General features: G+C 39.2%; 1 protein-coding gene across 1 annotated transcript in view; it reads left to right on the top strand.

Annotated features, from left to right (window-relative positions):
• The window catches only part of LOC119780005 (voltage-dependent L-type calcium channel subunit alpha-1D-like), a 99,576-nt gene that overhangs the window by 7,846 nt on the left and 64,681 nt on the right, over positions 1–27,049 (top strand). The window contains 1 exon segment of the mRNA XM_038279890.1: positions 344–449. Within this exon segment, the coding sequence (XP_038135818.1) occupies positions 344–449 (106 nt within the window).

A 27,049-nucleotide genomic window follows, 5' to 3' on the forward strand; every position in this document is an offset into this window, starting at 1 on the left:
TGCAGCACTTTTATCAAGTCTGACCACCCAAAAGCACTTCGTATTATATTCAGTGATCCACTTATTCATGCACAGATAGCTACATTGTAGCCACAGCTGTTCTCAGGTAGACTGTCAAAGGCAAAGTTGTCATATGAGCGGCGCCGGTTACTGGCTCAGAATATAGGATAAACCCTTACCTCCTGAGCCACATGACATTACTCACATTGCTAAATAAACAATGTGGTCAATGAGGCAACGCATTGACCACATTATTAGTGAAAGATACGTCCTTGAGAAGTGTTTTTGTAAGATGTTGTGGTATGCAATTTTCCTCTGATGTTTCCTTGACTTTTGATCTCAGGCCATTCGATATCTTTATATTAATTGCTATTTTTGCCAACTGTATGGCCTTAGCTGTTTATGTCCCTTTTCCGGAAGATGATTCCAACTCCACAAACCATGATCTGGTAAGTAGTCTGTACCTGTCTCTACAAACAAACTATATGTTGTTACAGATTTTTGTCTATTTATAAGAACTTCCTTTCGCTTTGAATATATGCATGCTGCTCATAAATTGCAGAGCATATCTTTTTTTTGTTACATGTTAAGAAGGAAATAAATGCTTGATCTCCAGATGTCTTTGCTATTTCAGCGTGTGGTGAAATTATTCACACCTTTTAGATTGTTTGGCCACCTATACCATTGTTTGTTTCATCTGATCTCACCTTTTCCATGCACATTTTCTAGTTCCTACATGGTCTATGCAAAATTGCAAATATGACGTCTGAAAGCTTTCTTTCAACTTTAGATTTCTTTTTGGCTCTTTGACTGTCAACAAGTTCTTTCATTAGAGCTGTACAGCTAAGGATCTCTTGGCTGATTTTCTTGTTAACACCGGGCTCACTGTGGCTACCATTTGGGTAACGGTCCCGATTCAGAGCAGGCTTGCTGCAAACAACCATTAATGCTGCAGCCATCCCGGCCACAGCGTCAGTGTGAGAGGCAATTTTCTTGGCAATCCTGTGCTGGATCAGAAATGCATTCACACCATAGTCAGTTTGAGCCTGGTTAATATGCTCTTATCCTTTCCTGTTAGTTTAGTTGGGGTGCCATGTCTTTGTAGCCTGACCAGCCAGACTAAACTCCTTAACCACTGTTTAATCACAGCACAGGGGGCAGGACTTTATGATGCGTTACTCAGCACCTTTCTGCTTTTCTGCCAGCTTAACAGCAAGATGGCCACCACAACAGAACTAAGTTTAATGATGCCCTTTCCGATGACCTAAGTGAGATTAATCTAACTTAAAAACCTAAAAAATTGACAGCTTTAGTGGCTTCTCGGCTTGACATGCATCATGGATTACACAATTACAAAAATAGAGTGCGTTGCCTACAGTTGTTGTTTTTCATTCATAGTTTCTGATTGGTTCTAACCTGATGACACTGACCCTGTTAGTCTCACCATTGAAATCAAGCTTTACCAGCTCTTTACCAGACTGAGACGCCATGCATACGAAGTATCAGTCTCGCTGGCCAGGCTAATGTCTTTGTATGATCTGAGCAGTTTTTGTTCCCATGTCTTTATGATGCTCTTTGTTCATTAATATTCTCAAATACACCTCTGATGACTTTACAGAAGAGAGATTTTTTTTTAAATGTTACATTACACCAAATTAAGCTCATCCTATGTTTGGGGACATGGCCTGATTCCAGTAATCCGTGTTCTTCCACCTCTACTGAGCTATGCTGTGTTGACATATCACAAACAAACAATACAATATATGTCAGTATATTGGTTGTAAAGCAATAGATGTAAAAATAAATACTGAAGGATGTGAATACTTTTACAAGACAATACAATCCTAAGTATTTTTTCAACTCACTGCATTCTCTAAGTGTTATTGTGTAGCTGGAGCTTAAAAACCATCAGAACTTTGCATCTATTCTTTTCTTTCAGTAGCTTTGATATGCACATTTATTCTGCCTACTCAGAGAAACACTTAGAATTGGTGCTTTATCATGTCTCAGTCCCCCATGTGGAGTCTTGTCTTATTTTTTATTTATTTATTTTGCATTCCTTTTTTTTTTTTTTAGCATTTTCTGGCCATTGCACCACTCTCTGCACCTTGTGCATTTATGTCTCTTATGATGAATTGTGGGTGATGTAGTGTTGTAAGCATTCTTCCACTGCTGAGGATAAGTGCACTTTCCAGAAGGCAGACAGACGCTCATACTGCAGTGCTTACAAGAGCAAAACTAAGCTTAGTGTTTAATGATTAATGAGAAGTGTGTATAACATGTCTTGCATACAGCTGATTGTCTCTGAACGTTAGATTTCAGGGCATTAAACCTTAAAAAAAAGATTATAGTTTTGGTGTAGATATCTGAGTGGAGGTTACACCATGTGATGTGTTGAAAAAGAGATGATCTAGTTAAAAGTGTATCTAGCGTGTGTTAGTGAAGTAAGGAGTGTAGCTTCTCACTGTGACCTCCTGGAGGGTGACATCTGGGTGTCTGTTTACACATCACTGGTTTATCAGGGAAAACTGGTTCAGCTGGGACATTGCCTGTTACACATTTATACTCAGTTTTCTGTTGAGTTTAATAGTGAAATATGCAAAATACTAACGGAGTAGGAACAATTTGTTTCAAACTACCGATACAGTTTTTAACCGATTTACATTTCTTTTTAAAGAAAAAGTAACTGCATTGTGGCTCTTACATCTTTAGGTAGAACCAACAGTGGGGATTTATCTCCATGTGTATATTTTAGATAGGATGGTCCAAATACATAAAACATTACATAAGGAAATCTTTAATATTCAGGCCATATTGTTTCCAGTCAATGGAAGTTGTCTTTGTTGTTTATTTCCGTGCAGTGCCATGTCTCTTCTCTGTATAAGTGTTATGCTATAGTTAAGGTCTACTGCAGGTGTTTTATTATCACTGACTGTTGGTGAAAATGTATGGTTAAAAACCTCAGCATATTTTCACAAAGTCACTTTTGTTGTACACATTCACCCAGTTAAGATATGACTGGTTAGTTTTTTAGTATTCATAAGCATTATTAGCTACGCACTAATTGATAAGCCATCAACCTAATCATCTGCCTTCAGTTACACTTCTCACAACTTGCCAAGATAATTGAACTGGATCTCTGATGTGTTTCTTTTCATTGAGTTATTTCAAAGAGGGAATTTTATTTTAAATAAAGGGCGTGATGTCGCACAGAAACCTGAAATTTACAGGATTTTATTTGAGAGCACTTTTCTAATGGCTGTGATAGTATTACATACTATAAATGCAATTTAAGCATATTTTAAGATTGTAATAAATTACCTTTCAATTCCCTTAAAAAAAAAAAAAGATGTGACAGAGAGACACATTTTTATAAAGAATAATTTCTTAGGCTTAAGTGGCTTTCATTTTGAAAATAGGCGGACAGGAAATGGGAATAGAGAGAGTGGGAAGACATCCAAAGGTCACCACACCGAGACCCAAACCTGTGATGTCTACGTCGAGCACTAAATCCTCCATACATGGGATCCACTCTTAATCCCTACACTACCTCTATGCCCACACCGGCTAATTTCTGTTCGCCTTTCATCAAAATGGAATAAATAGAAGAGATCATGTAATTAAACAAAGAGGTAGATCAGTGGGATCTTGAGTTACCAGGTCTCCATTGCACACTTTATGAGCGCTTTTCAACATACATTTACCAGCGGTGCCAATCATTATAAGGGCCTCTGTAGATTCATGGAATTGTGTTAATAAATCTACATTCTTATTTAATCCCAGTATTTGCAAAGCACTGCAAGTGAAAACATAGTATATCCCCTATGACTTAATCAATGGTTATACACGTCTGCTGAAGCTGTTAAGGCTCTTGTTTGATTTATTATTGTCTTTTCTCTAATGGAGCATGAATAGCTATATATTGAAGAAGAGTGATAGATTGAATGTATGAATGCATTCATTATGAATTAAATTAAGAGCTATGCACATGGCTTTGTCCGGAGCTGATGATAATGCTGCAGCATGCATGCTTCATAAACAAGTGCATAAGGAGAAAATGAAGGGACAACATGATGTGTAGGTATGGCATGATTTACGATTCCTTGTGAACAATCCATATAGGGACATAGCTTTGCTTTAGGATTGTGTAACTCATTTGTCTTATTTGCATGACACATCTTTCTCATTACTGTTATCTTTCTGTCAGAAGTTAGTTGTAGTTCTGTCATGTCAGACCCAAAACACCTTCCAGAGGATTATTGGTATTTTTTTTTTCCAGGAAAGGCAGAAGATTATCATTTGTTATTATAGGGTAGGTGTGCCAGCTTGGTTGCTGTTATTCAGCAAAACTGTAGTCTAATTAGGATGAGCTCAAGAAAGGACGTTGCTGTGTTTGTTTTGTATTGCCAGCATATAATGCTGTAGTGTAGATTATTTTACGCACTACCTTTCAACGATAAGGGGATTGAAGATTGATATAAAGCCTAAATTATGAATATATATGGCTTTAGTGTGAAATGCAGGGCTCAGATTATATTACTCTGCCACTACAGCATGCAGTTAAGTTTCACCAAGTCACACATTAAAATGCCATGAAGATTTAACTGCAGAAAAATGCTGCACTGAGCTGATGTCTCGAGGTCGGGTTGTGTGGACTTTTTATTTAGTGCATTTTTCATTGATGGACCTTTTGTACACTGTGTGCAAATTGCAGAGGTGCTGCAGAGCTGCTTCAGTGCTGGATAGTCATGAAGGCTTTAAGAGCTAGAGTCTGCCCTTCTTGTTAGCGAGGCTTGGTTAAATGCAGCAACTCATTATAAATAGAAAGCAATTTCCTCCCCAGGCAGAACAGGGGGCAAAGAATTGGGTTCTTACTACCACCAGGAGGCACAAGTGAGTAACTAGATGCATAAAGTGCATGAAATCACATGTACATGTGCAATGAGACAAAAAAAAAAAAAAAAAAAAAACTGCCAGAAAGTCATATTTCCTATCTAGTCAAGGTCAGCTTGTTCTGCTTTTTGCCTTTTTCTTTGTTTAGGCTTTTCATTGGATAATAACAAGCTATATTCTGTGCAACTGTCTCCTCTAAGATTTCTAAAGGGACAGGAGGATAATCTGTAACACTGCTGGCTTTGCTTTAAGGTCATTTCTGTCTTATCTGTTTGAAAATCAAACACTGCAGGCGGGAGTGTCCTGCTGAAGGTAGCCGGGCAAAACAATGACCTTTTCATAGGAAATGTGATTCACACATCTTATTCTGCACATGTTAACATGCAGACAGCTCTGTCTGAAATCAGGTACTGTCTGTCTTCATTGTTGTTGTATAACTATTGTTAGGAGTGGCAAAAAATAACAATACAGATGAAAAAGAAATGCATTAACAAAGTGTTATATGACTATGTGAATATGCAGTAGAGAATACCACAGTCCATGATTGTTCAGAGTGTAGTGTAGCCTCATTTTGAGGAGATAAATAACTTAGTGATTCTTTTTGCTGTTTGGCTGCTTAACACAGAATATGCTGCTTGGAAATCGGCTTTGAACTCAAGCCTCCACTGCTTTTCTAGTGAAAGAGTAGTTTTTAGTGTAGGCCTTCGCCTACATTCCAAAAACAAGGACCAGATCAAACCAGGAAAGAAGGGACACATTCTAACTCAAGCTGGCCCTGATAGTGAGATAGGCTTGTTTGGATCCAGGTTGGAAATATGTAGAGGTAGAATGATAAGCACATTTTTACAGTTTGAATTTCTTCAGGATTCTGTTATCTCAGGATCTGGTAACTTTCCATGAATTAATAGTAGTACTGTTTTTGTTTGCAAGAACAACATGCAGTCACCCCTGCTGAAAGACAGTTTTATTGAGAAAAGAAAAAAAAATCCTCTAATCTTTTTCTAAATGTTAAAATAAACTATTTGTGGACTTCTGCCGTCAACGTTCTCATGTCTAGAAAGATAGAAACAGTAACACTATAATTTTAGAAGCCTTTAATAGCTTAAGCTTGAAAAATGTTCAGCTTTAATTCATATATTTTAAGTTTAATTGGAGCAGAGCGGCAACTGCAGCAGATGTTCATTGTACACACATAGACAAAATTGATGGTACCTCTAGTATCATGAAAGAAAAAATCTAAAGTGTCACAGAAAAAACTGCATTCTCACAAAAGTAAAAATAAATGAAAATTAAATTAAAATTAAATAATTTGATCTAAATCATATTGTACATCTTTAGAAGGAGCTGAAAACTGGAATCTGGAAAAGCCACCTCCATTAAAAATAGCTCATATACTGATTTACAGGAAGAGTAAGGCATTAGCTGATTAACTTTATCAGTGTAGACCAAATTTTCAAAACTATTAAATAAATGTAGTTGTTTGTTTAGGTCAACATCTTTTTGTTTCAAATAAGATTCATCAGAAAGACTGGATTCTTCTTTGACTGTTGGGAGCATTGAGATAAATGAAAAAAAGGCTTTTTGTTATGGTTCTCCGATTTGGACTTCTTTTTTAGTTCATGTGATTCTGTTTTCTTTGTCATTGGTGTCTTTTCCATTTTGTGTCATTGTAGTTGTTTTTTTGTTATATTTAAGCAGCGCTGTGTTTTTCGTTGTTTTTGTTGCTCTCTGTTGCCCCCTTGTGCCAGTCTGCTTTCCCCTAGCTCCCTTCTAGATGCTTCTATCCACACCTGCTCCCTTTTAGCTGATTATCGCAGTCTTTGTTCTGTCTCCCTTATATATACTCCTGTGCAGTTCCACAGTGCTAGTTTCCCATTGTTACTGTTCTCCTTATTTGTGTTTTCCCCTGCAACTCTTGGTTTTTGTTTTTTTGTATTTTGTTCCCGGAATTGTGTTTCTGTTGCCAGCTTCATTAAATATCTGCTTCCTCATCTCTGCATTTGGGTCCTCAACCAACCTCCACCCTAGCTTGACACTCTCACTCTAACCCAACCAAATCTTTTTGTATAGAGAATACACAAAATTATTATTAATGCTAATGTCTTTTAAGATCCAGCTTCAATCCAAACCTTAACACAGCAGAAGAGTGAGACACTGATGATAATTAAGTACACTGGGGAAGGTTTTTGTAGTCTGTCAATATATTGATCTATCCAGAGGAAGTCCTTTTCTGATTAAATTACATTTGACTTCCTGTTGTCATGCTGTGGTTGTAATGGCTGCTGATGGATCACTGTCATCAAGCCCTTTACTGAGGCAACAACCCACTGAGAGCCATCTGCTAGCCGAAGCTAGACAATATTCAAATCACAACAAATTACTTTATTTATTTTTAATTTGATTGCACACTTAAAAACTGTAACTAAATTGACTTCTGAATTCTGTTACCCTTTTATGTATTTGTAGGCTACTGCATAGGCACTGATGTTTAAATCCGTTAATTTATGATCGTTCAAACCCCTGAAAATGTTCAACATTTCATCACATTGCAATCAAAATCTTAATATATCACATTTTATGTATTCATAAGTTACATCTCATCGTGATACTAGGTTTCTTTTTAAGAATAACTTTTTTTCAAAATAGAGATACATTATAATCAATAAACTTCTATCCTCTTGCTACTGCGATGAAAAAAAGAAAACTCTAGGCTAGTTTGTTTAGGGATCAGCTATGCCTAGATAGATTTGAGACTGTACTGTTCGGTTTCAATGTTTTGGATTATGAATTAACCAATGTTTCTTGATATGTGAAGCGTTTCATATTGGATTATATCTCAACCCTGCTTGATAAACTTCTTCACTTCTAAATCCCTTGCTTGTTTTGAGGTAGATTTTTTCACCAAAGCCCTCTAATAAACTTAGCTAATTTATGAAGCCAGCTTTATCTAATGGATTTTAAGGGTAAAGATAATACAGGTGGCTGGATATACATTCCTAATGTTCCTCATCTTCCTTATCAGGTCGGACTTTCTTAAGGGATCCCTGAAGTTTGAATTTTTTCCACATCAATTCAGTTGAATCCAGCTTCATTTAAAAAGTCCTTTGAACAACCAGTGCAGGACCAAAGTGATGCACAGTTAATAAGCACATATTTTATAAACTTAAAGCACACACAAGAGGAAAGAATCCTTTATTAGAATGTTACATGCATACAAATATAATGAGAATCTACCAAAAGAACCTATATAAAATGATAAAAAAAGCCTGTTTAAAAAGTTCGGTTTTCAGAACAATGTCAACTTTAACAAAGAGGATGCCTTTTTTATTATTTAGGGGGACATATGATATATAATATTTAGGGGGAGATAAACCCACAATTTTGGAGCTGCAAAAGAGAAAAGCACAATCTTCTCAAAGTTAAGGAAAATATAGTCTGATATATTTGCAGCATTTGGTTGAACTGGTTCTGTTTTTATAAATAGCATAATTAAAGGGCTGTATGAGGGAGGATACGAAATAACTTTGATAAACAAGAGATCATTTATAGTTTATATGTGATTTTGTTTTGGCTGCATATCATGCTGTTGAAGAGTATAAATATGAACACGTATGGGTGAATCAAACAGTTGGCTCTGTTGAATGTCTGTGTGTGTGTGTGTGTATTTGCTGGCACAAGCAGCTATGTCTGAATTGGGGACTCCCGTAGAGATGATGATAGAAGAATGTGTTTAGTCACTTAACGTAACTGCTCATTTGCAGCTCACACTAGCACTGTCCCCACTTGTTATCTTGAATGTGTATTTCTGCATGTGTGTGCAACAGTGAGAGGGTATCTGGAAGCAAGAGTGTGACAGGAGGAGCAACAGAGCCATGGGAGTAAAAAGAAAGTGAGCACCGTGTTAGTTATGTGTGGATAATGTCTGAATGTAATAAAATGAAAAAAGGTGAGCTATCTTACAACTGTTCTTATAACTTGATACAAATTGGAATCCATTTTCTTAGGGTTGCATTTAATAAAACAGCATGCAGTATTTAATATTTGCAAAGTGGAAACGCATGATACGTAGTTGACTTATTAAAAAAAAAAAATCTCAAAAGTGGGGTTTATCTATATAGATAACATTTACTTTATAAATGCAGCCTAAAAGTAAATATTACCCATCTGTGTGTAATTAACTTCACTATAAATACAGTTTTTTTCTTGTTTGTTAGAAAACATTAGTTAATTTACCAAATCTACCAAGTGCAGACAGGTCAGGGAGAAAGTTGTGAAGTTTAATCATATCAAATAAAATGTTAATTATTTAAAAAGAAATATGTTGGCATGAGTAGGGGGGAAGGAACAGATGGAAATATATTTAGCGACGTACTTATGTTACTGATCATTTCACATGCACAAACATCAGAAATGTCAGTCTAGACATCTTTGTCTGTCTGTTGCTTTGGGGTCCCTGTAGCGTGGTGCCCCCTTTTTGCTCCACTGACATGCAGAACTACTACATGATGTACATCTAAAACTATCTGTACAACTATCTGGGTAAGGAGATAATTTTTGGTCCTTGGTCATATGACAGCAAACATTGTGCCTTATGCAAAACACTCAATTTGCATAAGTTTAACTATGAAGGACTGCTATGCACAACACCCTGACCATAGTAATAATCCTCACGGGTCCACATCATAGTTGGAGTTGTTCTTCTAAAGAACAATAAGCCTTATGTAAGAACATTTTGTACCAAATTCTCTCAGGTTCAAACAAATCAAATTGATGTAGGAGACTTGCTCAGTCTGTTATTCAAGCCTAGTTTTTCACTAAATGACTTAATTTTATTTGTTGATACTTAAACTACTTAGTGCTTAAATACTTGAAATATTATCTCAAATATAAAATGGAGAGAAAGATTCAGAAATGTGTTGCTGTTTGAAACTATTCTGAGGGTAAGAAATACATTCAGTCCACTTCATATTGCGCTGTCCTAGCTTTTTTATTACACAAAATGTGGAATGTTTGGATTTGGGTCTGTCTGAATTTGCTAAAATTTGCATTTTGCTGTCAACATTTTTATGTTTATGCTTGAGAGACATGGAGAATATGACAAAGGGATGACAGACGTGGTCTGAAGTGGTACCTTACAGGTGTGCTTCTGTATTAAAAGGAGAGTTTGGAGAATGTTGTCATATTGGTTGATGGCGAAATCGTATTAAACACATACAGTACATCATATGTTGCATCTCTTGCCTCCATCAGTAGTTTTCACTGGTTGTTTTCGGATCAAATCATGTTATTTTTACTCTTATTTTATTTTTATTTCTGTAAAAGTGTAATCACAGCATTTGCAACTCTGGGTTTATTTCCCACTGCTTGGCTTTTACTGTTTATTCCTCGAGAATGGGCGCTCACTTATGCACAGGTGGAATGCATCTATTTACGAGGATCTTTTATGTTCATTTACTGAAATTAAGAATATTTGTTTATTTCTGATGTGGTGCGTACAGAAAAGCCAGTGTACAAGAAGTAAGATACATTTCAGAGAAGGGTCCAGTCATTTTTAATTGCAGTGAAAGGTAAACATACAAAATGTGCATTCCACACTTTTCAGATTTTAATTTGTTGTATCTTTTATTTATTAATTGAAATCCTCAGAAATGTACTTAAGGTTATTTTGCATCATGTACTTAGTATTCAGCTTTCTTTTTTTAACAATAATCTTTTTTGTTAACATAATCTTATTTTAATTCTTCAGTTTTATTCTTTGTATGTTACACTACTGTGATTTACTTTTTTTTCTTCTTATTTTTAATGTGCAGGCTTTTGAATCATTATCTTGCCACGAAATTGTGCTATTTAAATAAACATGCCAATCCTTGCCTTACAACATATTTTCAAAAATAAATGTAAATTCTTTTAGAAAATAGCTTTCAGTCTTTTACACAACAATAACAACCTTGTTAGATATTTAAACAAATGCTTAACTGTTAATACTAAATCTTTGTTTATAAATTAACACAGGCCACATGGACTCCACGCTCTCACTATAGACTCCACACTCAGGCAGCCGGAGGAAGCAGTGGGAAGCACTAAATGCTGGCTGCCCTCACCCTGCTGGCTTGGCTGCACAGCCCTGACTTATCTTTACTGACAGAGGGGCAAAGCAGAGATAGGGAGCAGACAGAAAAGGAGATGGCAAATATCTGTCATTTCTTGAGTGCACCAGATGAAGAATGATATGTTAAAGGAAATTTCTGCTGCTGAAATAGCTTATAACGTTGGGGGTTATTTATGAAATCTTTACATGGCTCATGCAAAGTGGACCACATATGTTCTGTACGCTCAGTTGTTTTCCGGCTTGTAGTTTGCCGAGTTTTTGTTGCATGGAAGCTTCTGGTCACACACAGATATCATGCATGCATGATGTCACCTTGACTCACGCTACTCTGGGCTTGCTGCCACATGCTCAGATGTTCAGACATGCAAACACGGTACAGCAGTGATCAGGTGGTAGTCTGCACATTATAGTTAGTGCACAGAAAATATGCTTTTAAGTTATTAGAAAAGGCATACGTTTCTACATTTTTTTCCATCTCACACCCTAGTCTCCATAAAATATTTTTATATGATCTACTCATTTTATTTTGTGGCAATTGTTCTAAAATAGAACAGAATTTCTTATACATGCACAATACTCTCAAATAAAGTGTCTCATGCTAAATTTAAATGAAAGCAATTACATTTAGTTTCTGGTCTAATATAATAATTCAAGCACTTTTTAGATTAAGAAATATTCAATTTGTATTTTCTTTTTGAAGATGTTTAACCATTTGGTAAAATTATTAAAATGTAACTTTTAATAATACATTCAAATGTAGATAAAATCTAGTAAATGTAGGTCTGCTATAGTAAATTGAAGTTTGCTGCATTATTGTTATATTCACCCCTTTGAGTTGTAAGTTTTCCTGCTAATTGAGAACTTACGATTATGGTATGACTGAACTTTGAGATAGGCTACCTCTTTGATGAACACTATAAACATTTAGTACAGTATAATCAGTATTTTTTTAAAATGATTATCATTATTACCTCAACTTCGATAGCTTTGAACCTCATCTGTCTTTTACAGTCACTCTCAAACCATGATTTGGGCATGAGTTGGGCAGTGATATTCGTAGATCATCCGCAACATGATATGCGTACACTAAAAAAAAATTTTGAATTTTTTGAAGATTGGGCCTTTGGTGTTTAAAGCCATCCCAGTGTAGCCGGGTGGTAAAGTTTGGTTGAATGACTGTATTGTTTTAAAGTGTTAGTTTTCTTTTATGTTACAGTAACAATGCTATTGAATTATTTTGGTTCAGTTATGTAATTTTATTTATTCTTTATATATAAATATGTGCTGGTAGTTGGTCTCAGGTCCTGGACATTTTGACCACCAGAGGGCAGTGTTTCAAGGTGATTGCTGTTTCCCCAGACGGGAGAAGAAGTGCATCTTGTCGTCTTCCTGTGTTGCTATGCTGCGTGTTGAACGTGGATGTGACTAGTACGTGTTTTATCCGCGGGAGAGAGATTTGGCAAGAAAAAACGGGAACCTGTATGTGCGGTGCGGGCGGCCATTTCCTGCACGTGATAATAAGATGTCTGATCGTCGATGTGCTCCGGTATTAAGAGTGAACTGAGACGTTACTGTGGAATCCAGAGGCCACTGCCGTATTTCTTTGTTCAACTTTTATGCATTGTATTTTCTTTTTGTGCTTTTCCTCTGTTATTTGAGAGATTGCCACGTTTCAGCAATAGTTACCTAATGTTTGGTACACATATGTTCTGATTTCTGAACAAAAGTAAGAAAATAAGACAGCTTTGTTAATCTGTTTAAATTGGAAATAAAATATATTGCACATTAAGAACCCCAGTTATTGTGTCCTGTGAGGCTAATTATTCCCGGGCTACACATTTTGGTACCAGGAGTGGGGTGTGCAAAATAAATAAATAATACAATAATAATCTTAATGTAACCTACTACTAAACGGTGGCATTTTATGTACGATTAACTAAGAAATACGGCAGTGGTGAAGACTACGGGGATCGATCATCAAATAGAGAGGACGTGTGGCGGTGCGGATTTCACAGCGTGACTGTTGCTGCCTTGGAACGGAACTCATCTGGATCCCCTCGCTGAAGTACAGCCAGCTGGATTTAAAGGTGTTCCGTATCACAGACTTTCTCCCGTAGTATCCTTGTTATTGGAAAACTTCACTGAATCTTCTGTTGGACTAAATTCTGAACTGAATCAAACATATCGATCACAACATGTCAACCGTTCCAGGTGCTGAGGACAATCTCAGCAGCAGTGATTCATCCAATCAGAGTCAATTAGAAGCGGCAGGGCCAAGCAGGGTTCCTGATGATGAGATACAAAGTCAGCTTCAAGAACTTGCTAAGTTGCGAGATGATCTTGTCAGACTAAATGATGAAACCCGGGCTCAAAGAGACAACTCTAGTCGTGCCCTCACTCGGTCATATATTTATGTCCCACGTGAACGCCAGGTCCAATTTTTTGTGGAGAGTGGGAAAAGGATGGGAGATCTGTTGAAGAATTTATTGAAGAGGTTGAGAGGGTCATAAGGACCAGAGAACAGACAACTGAGGAAAAGTGTGATTATGCATACTTTCATTGTTACGAGGGCCAGCACTGGAGGAAGTCAGGTTGTGTATGGGGAATAGATCAGTAGGGTCTAGTGATTTATTCTCTTTCCTGAGAAATGCTTTTGGAGAAAGACGCAGTGTTGCACAACTTTTGCAGTCGTTTTACAATCGTAAACAGGCAGATGGAGAAGACCTCCGTGACTACTCTCATGCACTGTCCCAGATACTGAGTTCTGTAGTAAAACAGTCCACAAATGCTGTACCTGATGAGAAAACAGTTCTTAGAGATCAGTTTATTGAAGGTTTAAGGCATGTTCCTCTGAGACGTGAATTAAGGAAAATGGTCAGAGAGAGGCCAGACTCTAGTTTGCTAGATGTGAGAAATGAAGCGCTCCTCTGGGAAATGGAGGATAACCGATCCCACTCTGCGAAAGGAGTAAGGAACAATATGGTTCAGTCAGAAGCATTCGAAACCCAGTGCTCCCTGACTAAAACAACTACAACGCTATGACCCCCCTTCAGCTTTAGATGAGGTGCAACGGGCTGTTGTCCACCAGGGGGAGCAGTTAGCTGAATTAGGGAAAGCATTGACTGCCCTATCAACTGCTGTGGGTGAATTGTGTAAACGTGCTAATCTGACTTCACCGGAACCCAAACAAAGAGTTAGACCACAGCCTGCATTTACACATGATGGTCAGCCGATCTGTTTTAAATGTCAAGGGGTTGGACATATTGCCAGAAGGTGTCCACAAAGCAAAGTTGTTCATACGGATGCTGCTTCTGCTTCTCCTGGGGGGCAGGGAAACTAGACCCCTCGGTTGTCATGAGCCAAACAATTCGGGGGGAAACAACTGGCTCACCAACAGAAGCCTTGGAGAGGGATATAGTTTTGGAGAGGGCAGTTGGAGAATGTAAGACAGTGGAAATAAAACTACAGGGTGTGAAAGTTTCATGTCTTCTTGACACTGGCAGTCAAGTAAGTACCATTTCAGAGGGTTTTTTCAACAAACACTGGTCAGAAAAAGACAGCATCATTCATCCTACTTTTGAATGGCTTAAAATCACAGCTGCTAATGGACTAGAAATACCTTACATAGGTTATGTCGAGCTTGAAGTTGAGGCTATGGGTCTGACCATTCCGGAAAGAGGATTTCTTGTAGTTAAAGATTCAGCTCAGTCATCCTCTGTGCCTTGTCTGCTTGGGATGAATGTGATAAAAAAGTGCCAGGAACTAGTACATGGCAAATTTGAAGCCACTATGCATGGTAAACTTGACTGTAGCTGGAGGGAGGCTTTTCATCGAGTCCACACAGTTAGTTTAGCAGACAGGCCCTCATTTGTCAGGATTGCTGGGAAAGAGGCCGTTCATGTGCCAGCCTCTTCTGCAGCTACTGTTATAGCAAAGGGACTTAGAACTGTCAGTGAGAGAGGTCCTTTAATGCTATTGGAGCCTGGCCATTCCTCTTTACCTGGAGGGTTGGTGGTGGTGCCAACCTTGGTGACATCTGAGAGACATGTTTTTCCTGTCCAGGTCATGAACCTATCTGATGAAGATATCTGGTTGCAACCCAGGACTAGGCTTGGACTTTTGACTGAAGTTGACTCTGTAAACAGTGACCAGTTGTGTAAAGTTCAGTTTCAGAGAATTGCAGCAGATACAGATGAAGTTAGCATTAGCAGACAGCCTGAATCACCAACAGATGTCCAGTCTATTCTCGATAAATTAAAGGTTGGTGGAACTCCAGAGCAAGAAGCACAGCTAGCTCTGCTGTTGGGGAAATACTCATTTGTGTTTGCAACAGAAGATGAGGACTTGGGTTATACAGACAAAGTACAACATGAAATACACCTCACAGATGACACACCTGTGACGCAGCCTTACCGACGGATTCCCCCCACACAATACAATGAAGTGAGAGAACACATTGGCAAGTTGTTGAGGAAAGGAGTTATCAAGGAGAGCTCAAGTCCATACGCTTCTCCTATTGTGTTAGTGAGAAAAGTTGATGGTAGCCTGAGATTATGTGTTGACTACAGAAAACTCAACTCCAAAACCAGGCGTGATGCTTTTCCGCTCCCGAGAATAGATGAAACCTTTGATGCACTTAGAGGGGCCAAATTCTTCTCCACAATAGATTTAGCAAGTGGGTATCACCTGGTGGCCATGCATGAGCGTGATAGACCTAAAACAGCATTCACCACCCCGTTTGGTCTATATGAGTATGTCAGGATGCCATTTGGTGTGTGCAATGGGCCAGCAACATTTCAGCGACTCATGCAGGCTACAATGAGCGATCTCACCTTTCAGATACTACTGGTGTATCTTGATGATATTTTAGTTTTTTCTGAGACATTTGATGAACATCTTGAGAGGCTTGAAACTGTATTGAGACCGTTAGCTGAGACCGGCCTTAAGGTAAAACTTGAAAAGTGTGCTTTCCTTCAGGACACCGTGAAGTTCCTGGGGCATCAAGTGTCAGCTAAAGGAGTTGGGACGGACCCATCCAAGGTGTCTGCGGTTAAAGACTGGAAGGTCCCATCCACAGTTAAAGAGCTCCAGTCATTCCTAGGGTTCTGTAGTTATTACCGGAGGTTTATCCAAGGTTTCTCACAGACTGCAGGGCCGCTACATGATTTGGTGAACAGATGTTTAAATGCAAAGAAAGCTGGGTGGGCAGGCCGCCATTACGAAGCGATGTGGACTCAGGAGTGTAGCTCAGCCTTTGAGAGGCTAAAGGAAAAGCTTACTTCTGCTCCTATTCTGGGTTTCGCTGATTTCACACAGCCTTTCATACTAGAAACAGATGCCAGCCAGCATGGTCTAGGGGCTGTTTTATATCAGCAACAGGATGATGCTAAGCGGGTCATAGCCTATGCCAGTCGCAGGCTATGCCAGGCTGAAAGGAATGACCGCAATTACAGCAGCATGAAGCTAGAACTGCTAGCTTTAAAGTGGGCTGTTGCTGAGAAATTCAGGGGCTATTTACTTGGTTCGAAGTTTGTTGTGCTGACTGACAACAATCCGCTTTGCCATCTTAAGACTGCAAAGTTGGGTGCAATAGAGCAGAGATGGGTTGCACAGTTGTCGGTCTTCGACTTTGAAGTAAAATATCGACCTGGGAGCAGTAATGCAGCTGCAGATGCCCTCTCACGGCAGGAGTTTGCAGGGGAGCCTGAAACTGATCCAGATTCAGATTTGGATGGCTGTATTGCTGTTTGTAACCTAATAAGACGAGGAACTGCTCTGGAGCCAGATCTGGTGGTTAAAGGTCTTGAATGTCATGAAGTGAGACAGATACGGGCAGTAGGGTCAGGATCAGAAGTGGTGGCTGGGCAAGGTAACACTCCTACACTCCCAGCCTACACCAGGGAGGAGTTATTAGCTTTTCAGAACAGTGACCCCACTATCACAGGTTTCAGAGCATTTTGGGATCGTGGGAGAAAACCTAGCCCTAAGGAAAGGGCAACTCTATCCAGCCTAGTGAAACGTCTTTTAAAACAGTGGAGTTTTATTCAGGAGAAGGAAGGTTTACTGTACAGGGTTGTTCCAGAAGCACCCTGTGGGTCCATCTGGCAGTTACTTTTACCTGTGTGTCTCAAAGACCAGGTGCTGGAAAGTGTTCACAACAGAATGGGACATCAGGGGATTGAGCGTACCGTGAACCTGCTCAGAGGGAGGTGTTTTTGGGTAGGTTTCTATGAAGATGTAGAGAACTGGGTTAAAAACTGTGAAAGATGTGTCTTGTCTAAGATGCCACAACCCAAGATTCATGCTCCAGTACAAGCTTTTCTAGCATCTAGACCGTTAGAGGTCATTGCTGTGGACTTTACAGTCCTTGAGAAAGCATCAGATGGGCGAGAAAATGTGTTGATTGTGACCGACGTGTTCACAAAATTCACACAAGCATTTCCTACTAAGGACCAGAAAGCTGACACCACAGCTAAGGTTTTACTCAGAGAATGGTTCATGAAGTATGGAGTGCCGGAAAGACTCCATTCAGACCAGGGGAGAAATTTCGAAAGTGAGGTCATAGCGGAACTTTGCAAGTTGTATGGTGTAAAAAAAAGCAGGACGACTCCATACCGACCGCAAGGAAATGCTCAGTGTGAAAGATATAATAGGACACTTCATGATTTACTGAGGACTCTTCCCCCTGAAAAGAAGAGAAGGTGGCCGGAATATCTCCCTGAGTTTGTCTACGCTTATAATGTCACCCCTCATTCAACAACAGGGTATTCTCCCTATTATCTTTTGTTTGGTGTTGAACCCCGCCTTCCAGTTGATGCACTGTTAGGCCGAGAGTGTGTTTCAGATAACAGTCAAAACTGGCTCTCTGTTCATCAAGACAGACTTAAAGAGGCCCACAAACGAGCACGGGAGTATTCTGAGCAAAAAGCAGCGGAACGGATTTCTTTTCAAAACAAAAAGGTTTATTGTCCCCCAGTCAGCATTGGGCAACTGGTGTTTCTTCGCCATAGATCTTTGGGGAGGCGTAAAATCCAGGATGCTTGGGGTCCCACTATTTACAAGATAGTGAAGATTAAAGACACCACACACACTGTTGAACCGTTGGAGGGAGGTCCTGCAAAGAAGGTTCACAGGTCAGAATTACGACCCTGTTCAGCCCCAGTTCCGCCACTCAGGGCTAAACCAGTTTTTCAAGTCAATGATCGGCCAGTGGAAAGGAAAGAGTCGGTGGCACCTGAACCAGATTTTGTTGTTGTAGAGGAACTGAATATGTCTGAGAGAGACAACCTTCCAGTGTCAACTGCACATACAGATGGTGTCGGGCCTGATAGGCCTGATGCAAGTTTTCCTGACATGACTATCAGAGACACAGACTTGGAGACTATGTCTGAATCTGGATTTCCAAACTCCCCTGATGCCGACTGCATCAGGTCAGAGACCAAGTTAAGTAATGATGTAGAGGGTAGCAAAGGTCCAAAGCCCATTCCTGCGATGAGGAAAAGCAAGCGAAGTACTGCAGGGTCACACTCAAACCCATTTCACTTGCCCAAATCAGCCTGCAACGCTGTAACAGTTAGTGCAGATATGGTATCTCAGGTTTTAACAAGTCTGGGTACAGCACTGTTTGAAAAAGTGTTAGAGGAAGCTTTTCAGTCAGTTGAGGTTTAGTAGTCACCGGGGTCGTTGACTAGTTGCAGGGGAGGATGTAGCCGGGTGGTAAAGTTTGGTTGAATGACTGTATTGTTTTAAAGTGCTGGTTTTCTTTTATGTTACAGTAACAATGCTATTGAATTATTTTGGTTCAGTTATGTAATTTTATTTATTCTTTATATATAAATATGTGCTGGTAGTTGGTCTCAGGTCCTGGACATTTTGACCACCAGAGGGCAGTGTTTCAAGGTGATTGCTGTTTCCCCAGACGGGAGAAGAAGTGCATCTTGTCGTCTTCCTGTGTTGCTATGCTGCGTGTTGAACGTGGATGTGACTAGTACGTGTTTTATCCGCGGGAGAGAGATTTGGCAAGAAAAAACGGGAACCTGTATGTGCGGTGCGGGCGGCCATTTCCTGCACGTGATAATAAGATGTCTGATCGTCGATGTGCTCCGGTATTAAGAGTGAACTGAGACGTTACTGTGGAATCCAGAGGCCACTGCCGTATTTCTTTGTTCAACTTTTATGCATTGTATTTTCTTTTTGTGCTTTTCCTCTGTTATTTGAGAGATTGCCACGTTTCAGCAATAGTTACCTAATGTTTGGTACACATATGTTCTGATTTCTGAACAAAAGTAAGAAAATAAGACAGCTTTGTTAATCTGTTTAAATTGGAAATAAAATATATTGCACATTAAGAACCCCAGTTATTGTGTCCTGTGAGGCTAATTATTCCCGGGCTACACCAGCTTAAGGAAAAAAGCTTTTACTCTGGCACAATGCCCAACAATTAATTGCTGGATAGTACCTCCAGGAAGGGAGAAGTTCAAATAGGTCTCTGAAAGGATTTAAAGGGTCCTTAGAAGCATGGGAGTAAAGATGTTTTCCAGGACTAATGAAACCTCATCAACAACTGGAACAAGGAATTCCAATCAAAACAAACTGTGAGACTGTCAACATTAAATCTTATTATTATTTTGTGATTTTAATCAATGGTTGCTTAATGACATTTTTAGGGCACCCCAGACAAAAAATGAATGCATAACATTAATAAGTGATTGAAATATTTCTTGAAACTCAATGTAATTCAAATAATAATTTTGGATTTTAATAGAATTGCTTGCAAACTGTATTTTTTATTTTCAGAGGAAAATATGTCTCCTAATAAAGGAAAGCTTCAGATTCAATGCATTCATTTTTTAAAACTCCTTACTATGCAACTAAGAGTTGGGTTTGAATTTAATGAGGTTGTTTGGGCAGAAATTTTGGTTTGCTTGAGAAGAAAAGCTTTTCTCAATATCCTATCTTCCCCTTTTTGTAAGTTGTACCTTCCAAATAAAATATTCTTATTTTTAAACAAACAAATCTTTATGTTAAAATAAGCCTTATAATGTTTGCTACTGTATAGGTAATAAATTGTTGTGGCTGTGTATCCGAGGTGAGGCGGAGATAAGCTGCAGCTCATGAGCTCTGCATACAGACCGCTCCGAACCTCTAATTGACTCACATTGCTGCTGTCCGCTCAGCTATGTCATATGGCAAGTTATGCCAGAGTGTGCACGGTTCAGTGGGTGAGCTGCATCATATGTCGTGGTAAACTGATCAGCTGTGAGACGAACTGAGATGAGCCTGTAGATGTGAGTACACACCCTGTGGCAAAGGAAGGCCAGTAGGGGCTGTGGCTGTAGGGGTTGGTGGGGGGACTACTGAGTCATATGTTACTTTTTTAGTTTAATACTTGGCTGTCAGGATTTGTTTGGGGACTTGAAAATGTGCTTATGCTTGATGAAAGTTCTTTTTTTGCAAACCTTACAAGATGGGAGCAAGTAAATTGAACACCTCACTGCCAATGCCGTTTTTCAGTAGGTGTCGATACAACAGCAACAAGTTTGCTCTCTTATTGCTACTCCTCTTCTATTGCTGCAGACAGCCTAACATGCAGATCAGTGAGCAGATTACGGTTTAATTGGAATGGAAATGGTTATCATTTGCAATTATATTCAGCATGCCTTCCTGATCCATTAGCTGGCACTATGCATAAATTAACTTCAGCTTTAAGATTTAAATCTGTCTTGACACTGCATTAAATTGCGTAACCTGCTTCTCAATTACAGCTGCAGAAATTAAGAAATAATTTATTTCTGCATCATTTTTAATTTGCATCCTTCTGTGGCATTCTCATTGCAGTGTTGCCATTTTCTTGTTTACACCAGCAGAAAATATTAGTTTCTGTCTCCTCTTTGTGTTTGTTGCTGCCTCTAAAAATGTTCACTCATCTCTGTCACTTTCCCTCTGTCCCCACATGTATCGCTGTGCTCACTATGCTCCCTACGGCTTAAGAATGCTCCATCACAGAGGCAGCAGCCCTGAGCTTAACTCAGCCTTTTATTGCAGTAACAAAGAGGCCCATGTCAGTTATTCTGGGCTAAGTGCTTCTCACAATCTGCTGTTAAGTGTTGGGAAAACGAGCCTTACTGCCTGCAGTGCTCCTGCATTTTGGTGTCCGGAAAAATCACAAATTTAAGGACTCCCAGATGGAGAAGAGGTGATTATCCTTTGATGATATATATGCAGGATTTTCCCTTTAAAAAAAAAAAAAAAACAACCAAAAAAACAACAACAACAAAAAAAAACATCTTAGTTAGGTTTAATCTCTCTTTTATCGTTTTGTGGTATTGCTCAGTAATGGACATACAGTGCCTAGCAAAAGTGTTTATATGCATATCCTTTTCCACTTTTTGCGACCTCACCACCAAGAATTGTATCATATTTTATCAGGGTTTTATTTGATAGAATAAAACAATGACAAAGAAAAGGATAAAACAGAATCAAATATGATAGAAAATGTTTGCTGTTTTCATACTCTGGGGTATAATAAGGTTTAGCATCATTTGGTATTGATTTGGTTCACTGGGTTATTTAATCAGAATAATTAAATTAGTGAGAAATGTCCTGCAAATCATTTCAAAGTTGTGGAAGAACTCTGTGTTAACTCAAAATGCGAAGACCTTGTCTTAAAATTAGGAGAAACTGCCTCTGTTTTAGGTTCTGCCATAGAAACTAAATAGTAAATCTCTGATCATTATTTTGTGCTGTGAATCATCATGCTGATGAGGTTAACTGTTTTGGAATGCAGGCTCATTGATATCATGGGTCTGAAGATCCTGGGTCTTTAAGTCAGCTTCCTCCCTCCCCCACTCAGCCTTTCAGAGCTCTACTCTAACAGCCATTTCTTGTTCCTAAGCTTTCTGATGTTAAAACCTGTAACCGAGAAGACAGTTCAACTTTCACGACGTCATGATCTCAGCCCTGCTAGCTTCTCTGATTACTCACTTAATTCACCTGCATACACCGCCCGCTCTCTAATTGTCATTTATCTCATTCACCTGCTTCCTCTGCTATATATATAGTTGAGGCCAGCTATCAGGGCCAGATCATCATTTGTGTATTCTTAGTTTATGTGTCAGTTTTATCTTTATTTTTTATTTTTTTCACGAGTTTTAGTTAAGTTTCTGGTTCACGTCCTGACTCTGGAAAGCCAGTTGATTGAGAGGGTTCGGTGTGTCTCCTGTAACCCTGGTCATGTCCCGGCTCTTCTCCGCAGTGTCATGGTTTTGGTTATGTTGTGCTTTACTTTGCTCCTTGTTTTCTAGTTTTATTGGTTTAATTCCTATTTTGTTGTAGTTTCTAGATTTATGTTCTCAGATTTTTCTGTTGTTTTCCTCTGTTGCCCTCTGGTGTGTGTTCCTTTCCCCTTGGCTCCCTCATTGTCTCCTCACATCTGCTCCTTCTCAGCTCGTTAGCCCTTCCATTGTCTCAGTCAGCTACATATACTCTTCCTCTGCAGTCACTCCTTGTTGGTTCCTTATCGTTGCTGGCTTCTCATGTTGTTCTCTCCCTGGCTCCTCGTGTTTGGTTTCCCCCTGATGTCTCCATGGGAATTAAACCAATAAAACTAGAAAATAAGGAGCAAAGTAAAGCACAACATAACCAAAACCATGACATGCAGAGCCCTCAGGGTTTTGGCTTGGAACACAGGGGAGGTCAGTTTTAATTCCCATAAGCCTGGCTTCAAGGTGGAGACCAGTGTTATCCTGGAACAATGTCTTGTCTAAGTTACTCTCTACCACTGAGCCTGCCCATCTTAATCTATGCGTGTCTGTCTGGGCACGCTTCTGGACTCGTCTGCATCTGAAACTGCCTTCACGCTCTCAGGATTCGTGGAAGCCTAGATCCCTCTTTTCCTCTATGGATCGGAACCTCTGATCGAGCTGAGAACTCCGGATTCCTGAACTGTTCCTGCCTGATCTGTTTTCCCATGACATGGATGGGTTTCCTGCATGTTCTCCAGGGCTGCAGCATCTGGGACACTCTGGGCAGCCCATGCCACGTCTCGTTGGCAGTCCATCCACTGGATCTCGCCTGTTTAAAAGGAGATGGACTGAACTGTTAAACCAGGAAACTGACTCACTCTGATAATCATCTCTTGTCAGATGATCATGGTCACTTACCTGTGTTTCTCTCTCCAGAGTGTCAATGATTGGTTGCGCCCCGCCCCCCTGCAGCGACTGTGGTCTAATTATCCCCAGCAGCCTGTGCTTCTGTTCCGTTTTATTATTTCTTTCATTAAACGTTTTGAATCTTCACATTGTTAGATTCTGAATTATCCTGGAATACTGGGTCCATCTGTCCCGTTTATGAGAAGTTGTGATTTCCACTGATACAACAGGGTAAGCTGGCCAACTACATCTGAAATCTCATTTTATTTGGATTTTGAATTAAATCAATCCTGAATTTTTTTATTGCATACAATAAAATTGTTATTATATAGTTTATCCTATCTGGGATGCAGTGGTTTAAAGCACCCCGTCATTGGCCCCCGGAGCAGACGACATACATTTTTCGGGAGTGATGAATTAGGCTTCTCCATCTTGAAATCTGATAGATGAATTTGGCTTTGGAGGTTTCCAGGCGAATGGTACTTGTCTGACTGAATTGTGCCAAGTAGAAACATGGGGTGAGGGATTAAGGTGTGGGGTTGTTTTTAAGGAGCTGTATCTGGCCCCTTCATTCTACTGAAATGAACTCTGAATGCTTTAGCATACCAAAAAATTTGGGAGATTTCAAAGCTTCCATCTTGGTAGGAACAGTATGTCGCTAACCCCGTACTCTTCCAACATGACTGTGCACTATTGTTCAAAGCAAGATCCATAAAGAAATGGATGCCAGAGTCTGGTGTGAATGAACTTGACTGGACTGCACTGAGTCCTGACCTTAACCTGATATACACCTTTAGGGAGGAATTAGAGTGGAGACTTAGAGCCAGGCCTTGTTGTCCAACATTAGTGTTTGATCTCCCCAACACTCTTCTGGAAGATGTTCAAATATCCCCATAAGTAAACACACCTTAGAGGCAGCCTTTGTAGAAGAGTTGAAGCTGTTCTAGCTGCAAAGGGTTGACCATCATTCTAAACCCCTATGGATTAGGAATGGAAAGATACTTAGTCAGTCAGGTTTTGGCAAAGTAGTATATTTGTATATTTCCATATACTATACATATTGCAAATATTACTATGTGTGTAGAAGAGGTATGAAGGTTGATCATGCAGCCTCTGTTTTACGAGAAACAATATTCTTTCTGTGTTAAAGATGGTACAACTTTTTTAAGGAATAATTAGCTGTTTTGCATATGCTTAACCTGACTCTGAGGATTATCTTTTAATTCAGAGATCTGAGACAAGCATCTGATCCTGGACATCTGATCATGGCTTATTGCACCTCATGTTAATGTCAATTTTCTGGGTTCCAGAGAACATTAATTGCAATATATTATTTTCATGATTAAAAAATCTTATTTTCCCCTCCCTAATTAACATATGACCTTTCTATAATTACACTTGTTAAAAGATTATACCATTTATTTTTCCCAGTCCACTTTACAACTATAAAGTATGTGTTGTTTAATGTTTATCACACAAAATCCCAGGAGTCCCAAGTAAAATCTCAAGTAAAGGTTGTCGTTTTAATGAGACTTTTAAAAAAATCTATGTGGTTTAATATTTTTTTCAATCCATTGCATGCATTGGATACCATCTGTTCATAGTTTACAGTGACCTGATCAAATAATTGAGGGTGTCTCTCTGGTGTTACTGGAAGTTACAGAACGGTTTTACAGAAGCTGAGCCGTGTTCTTTGTATCAGCCACAGTCAAACTGACAAGCCTCCTTTGTCTGGATATAATTGTGTGTCTACCTTTGGTTTCACATCCAGTTGTCCTCCACCTAATGGCTTAATGTTCCTGTGTTCCCTCTGTCTTTAAAACAACCAGTAGAGTTATATCATGTTTCTCTCCTTACAGTACCCTCTACATCTATAAGCACATATTTTAAATCCAATTCATTTAGGGTTTTGTTTTCCATTTTTCCTCCTTTAAAATCCTTTTTGTCCTACTAGCTAACTGAATCTTATCTCTTTATTTGTCTTTTTTTTTGCTATTTTTCTAGTTTATTTGGGATGATGTATTAAACACTAATCTGGATGCATAATGTAAATTATGACAGCTCAATATTTACATTTGTAGATAGTTGGTATACTTATCAGTATAAACATATGGCTCTTGATCCACCTAGCAGGTGAAAAAAAAAGAAAACTGTAACACCACAACCCTATTTACGTTCTCATCCACAGAATTTAATACATCAATGATACAAATGCAGAATTATCTCAGATTTTAAAATGAAAACATTATAATAAAGGATACACTTCAAAGAGAGCTTTTTCCACATTTAAAATACCTCCAGTCCTTTGCAGCTTTGAGAAAACAACAGTCTAACCAGGAGCAGATGATCAAATCATAAATGACTTTCTTGCACATTTACCTAACTGCAAAGACCAAAGTCTGACCAAAGGCCCCATCACTGCTCTCAGGGCTAAAAGCCATAACAGATTTCTTACATGCCCCTGGGGCCAGGCCCATTTCCTAAAACTCACACATGGTATAACCTTCAATAAATGTTCACCTTCAGTACCTACACAGTACCATGCCAACATAATTTGTGTTTTGATGCATGTATTCCTGAGACTGTATCTTGTTGCAAGTTGTTTTCAATGTACTTTATTAATAGTTGTAAAAGTAAAAAAATGGGAGCTGTTGATACACCGTCAAAAAGTGAGTCAACCTTTCATGCATTCTTAAATTATTACTTTAAAGGGTCTCTAGATGCTCCTGGTACACAGTTGCAAAGCAAAACTAATTCAGCTTTTTATACAACACATTGTTGTCTAGAAGCCATGTTGGTCAATGAATTACAAGAAATCTTATCTTTCCCTTCTTTGAAATGGAAATAATCTTTGAGAGAGAAAAATGTCACAGATGTAAAATGCCATAACAAACGCAAACTAATTTTGAAACCATTGATGTCTTTTGACTGTGTAGACATAATAGCGATGCTGGAGGAGGGTTTGTGCAGATCTGCTAATTTAGATACGACTTTAGCATTAAGCAGGTGTTGAGGATCAAATGTCAATGACATAAGCGGGAGTAATTCGACCGACTTCACATGCCTACAACAGAGTCTACTTAAGCAGCCAACCACCATTTAAGCTCCTCTTAGCTGGAGGCCTGTGGGTCTAGTGAGGCGAGACACGCAAGTTTTCAGCTGAGGTTACGGTAGCCCACCAAATCCCTTCCGGAAAAGAGTCTGTGTTTGCTGGCCGAATTAGACTGCACCCTGCCTACGATTCAGATGGAGCTGAATGTAGGGAATTTGTTTTTCATGCATTTCAAACCAGATTGAACGTAGTGTTTTGTGAATCCGCCTACTGAAGTAGATAAGAATACCTCCATATTGGTCTACCCACGGGACACCCAGGCCCAATCGCTGTTGTGCCAAGGAGCCACACAGAAGCCGCTTACCTGTGCCTCACTGGTTCTGCTGCTGCCTTGAGCTGTGAAACGACCGGACTGTGACCCATTGGTCTGGCTACTGTTTGGAGCTGTGCTGAGCCACTGCTACAAGCTACCCACAGCCTTAAGTGGATCCCCATGCAAAGGCTGCTGTGAGTGCCAAAGTTAAGTCCTGCAAAGTTTCTTTTTGTTCTTTGCATCAGAAAAATTCGAATGCCTTTTGGACAAATGGACTTAACGGAACCAACTGAACCGAGCTGCACGCCAGAGCAAATCCAAACTCACGCCCCCTTCCATTTCACTGAGTCAACAAGTAAACATAATTTCCCCTCTTTCATCTGATGCTTAATAGATACTCTGTTATTTGTGTTTTATCTGAAATAAGCGTCCTGATTCCACTGCTGATGGGTTTTATGTAAGAGTTCTGAACTGAATGTTAATGCTTACTGAGCCTGGTTCTTTTTTTCCCATTTGTTTCAAAAGTTAGGCTT

This window comes from Cyprinodon tularosa, unplaced genomic scaffold (assembly GCF_016077235.1).
Source record: "Cyprinodon tularosa strain WSP-4 unplaced genomic scaffold, ASM1607723v1 ctg154, whole genome shotgun sequence".
Classification (NCBI taxonomy): Eukaryota; Metazoa; Chordata; class Actinopteri; order Cyprinodontiformes; family Cyprinodontidae; genus Cyprinodon; species Cyprinodon tularosa.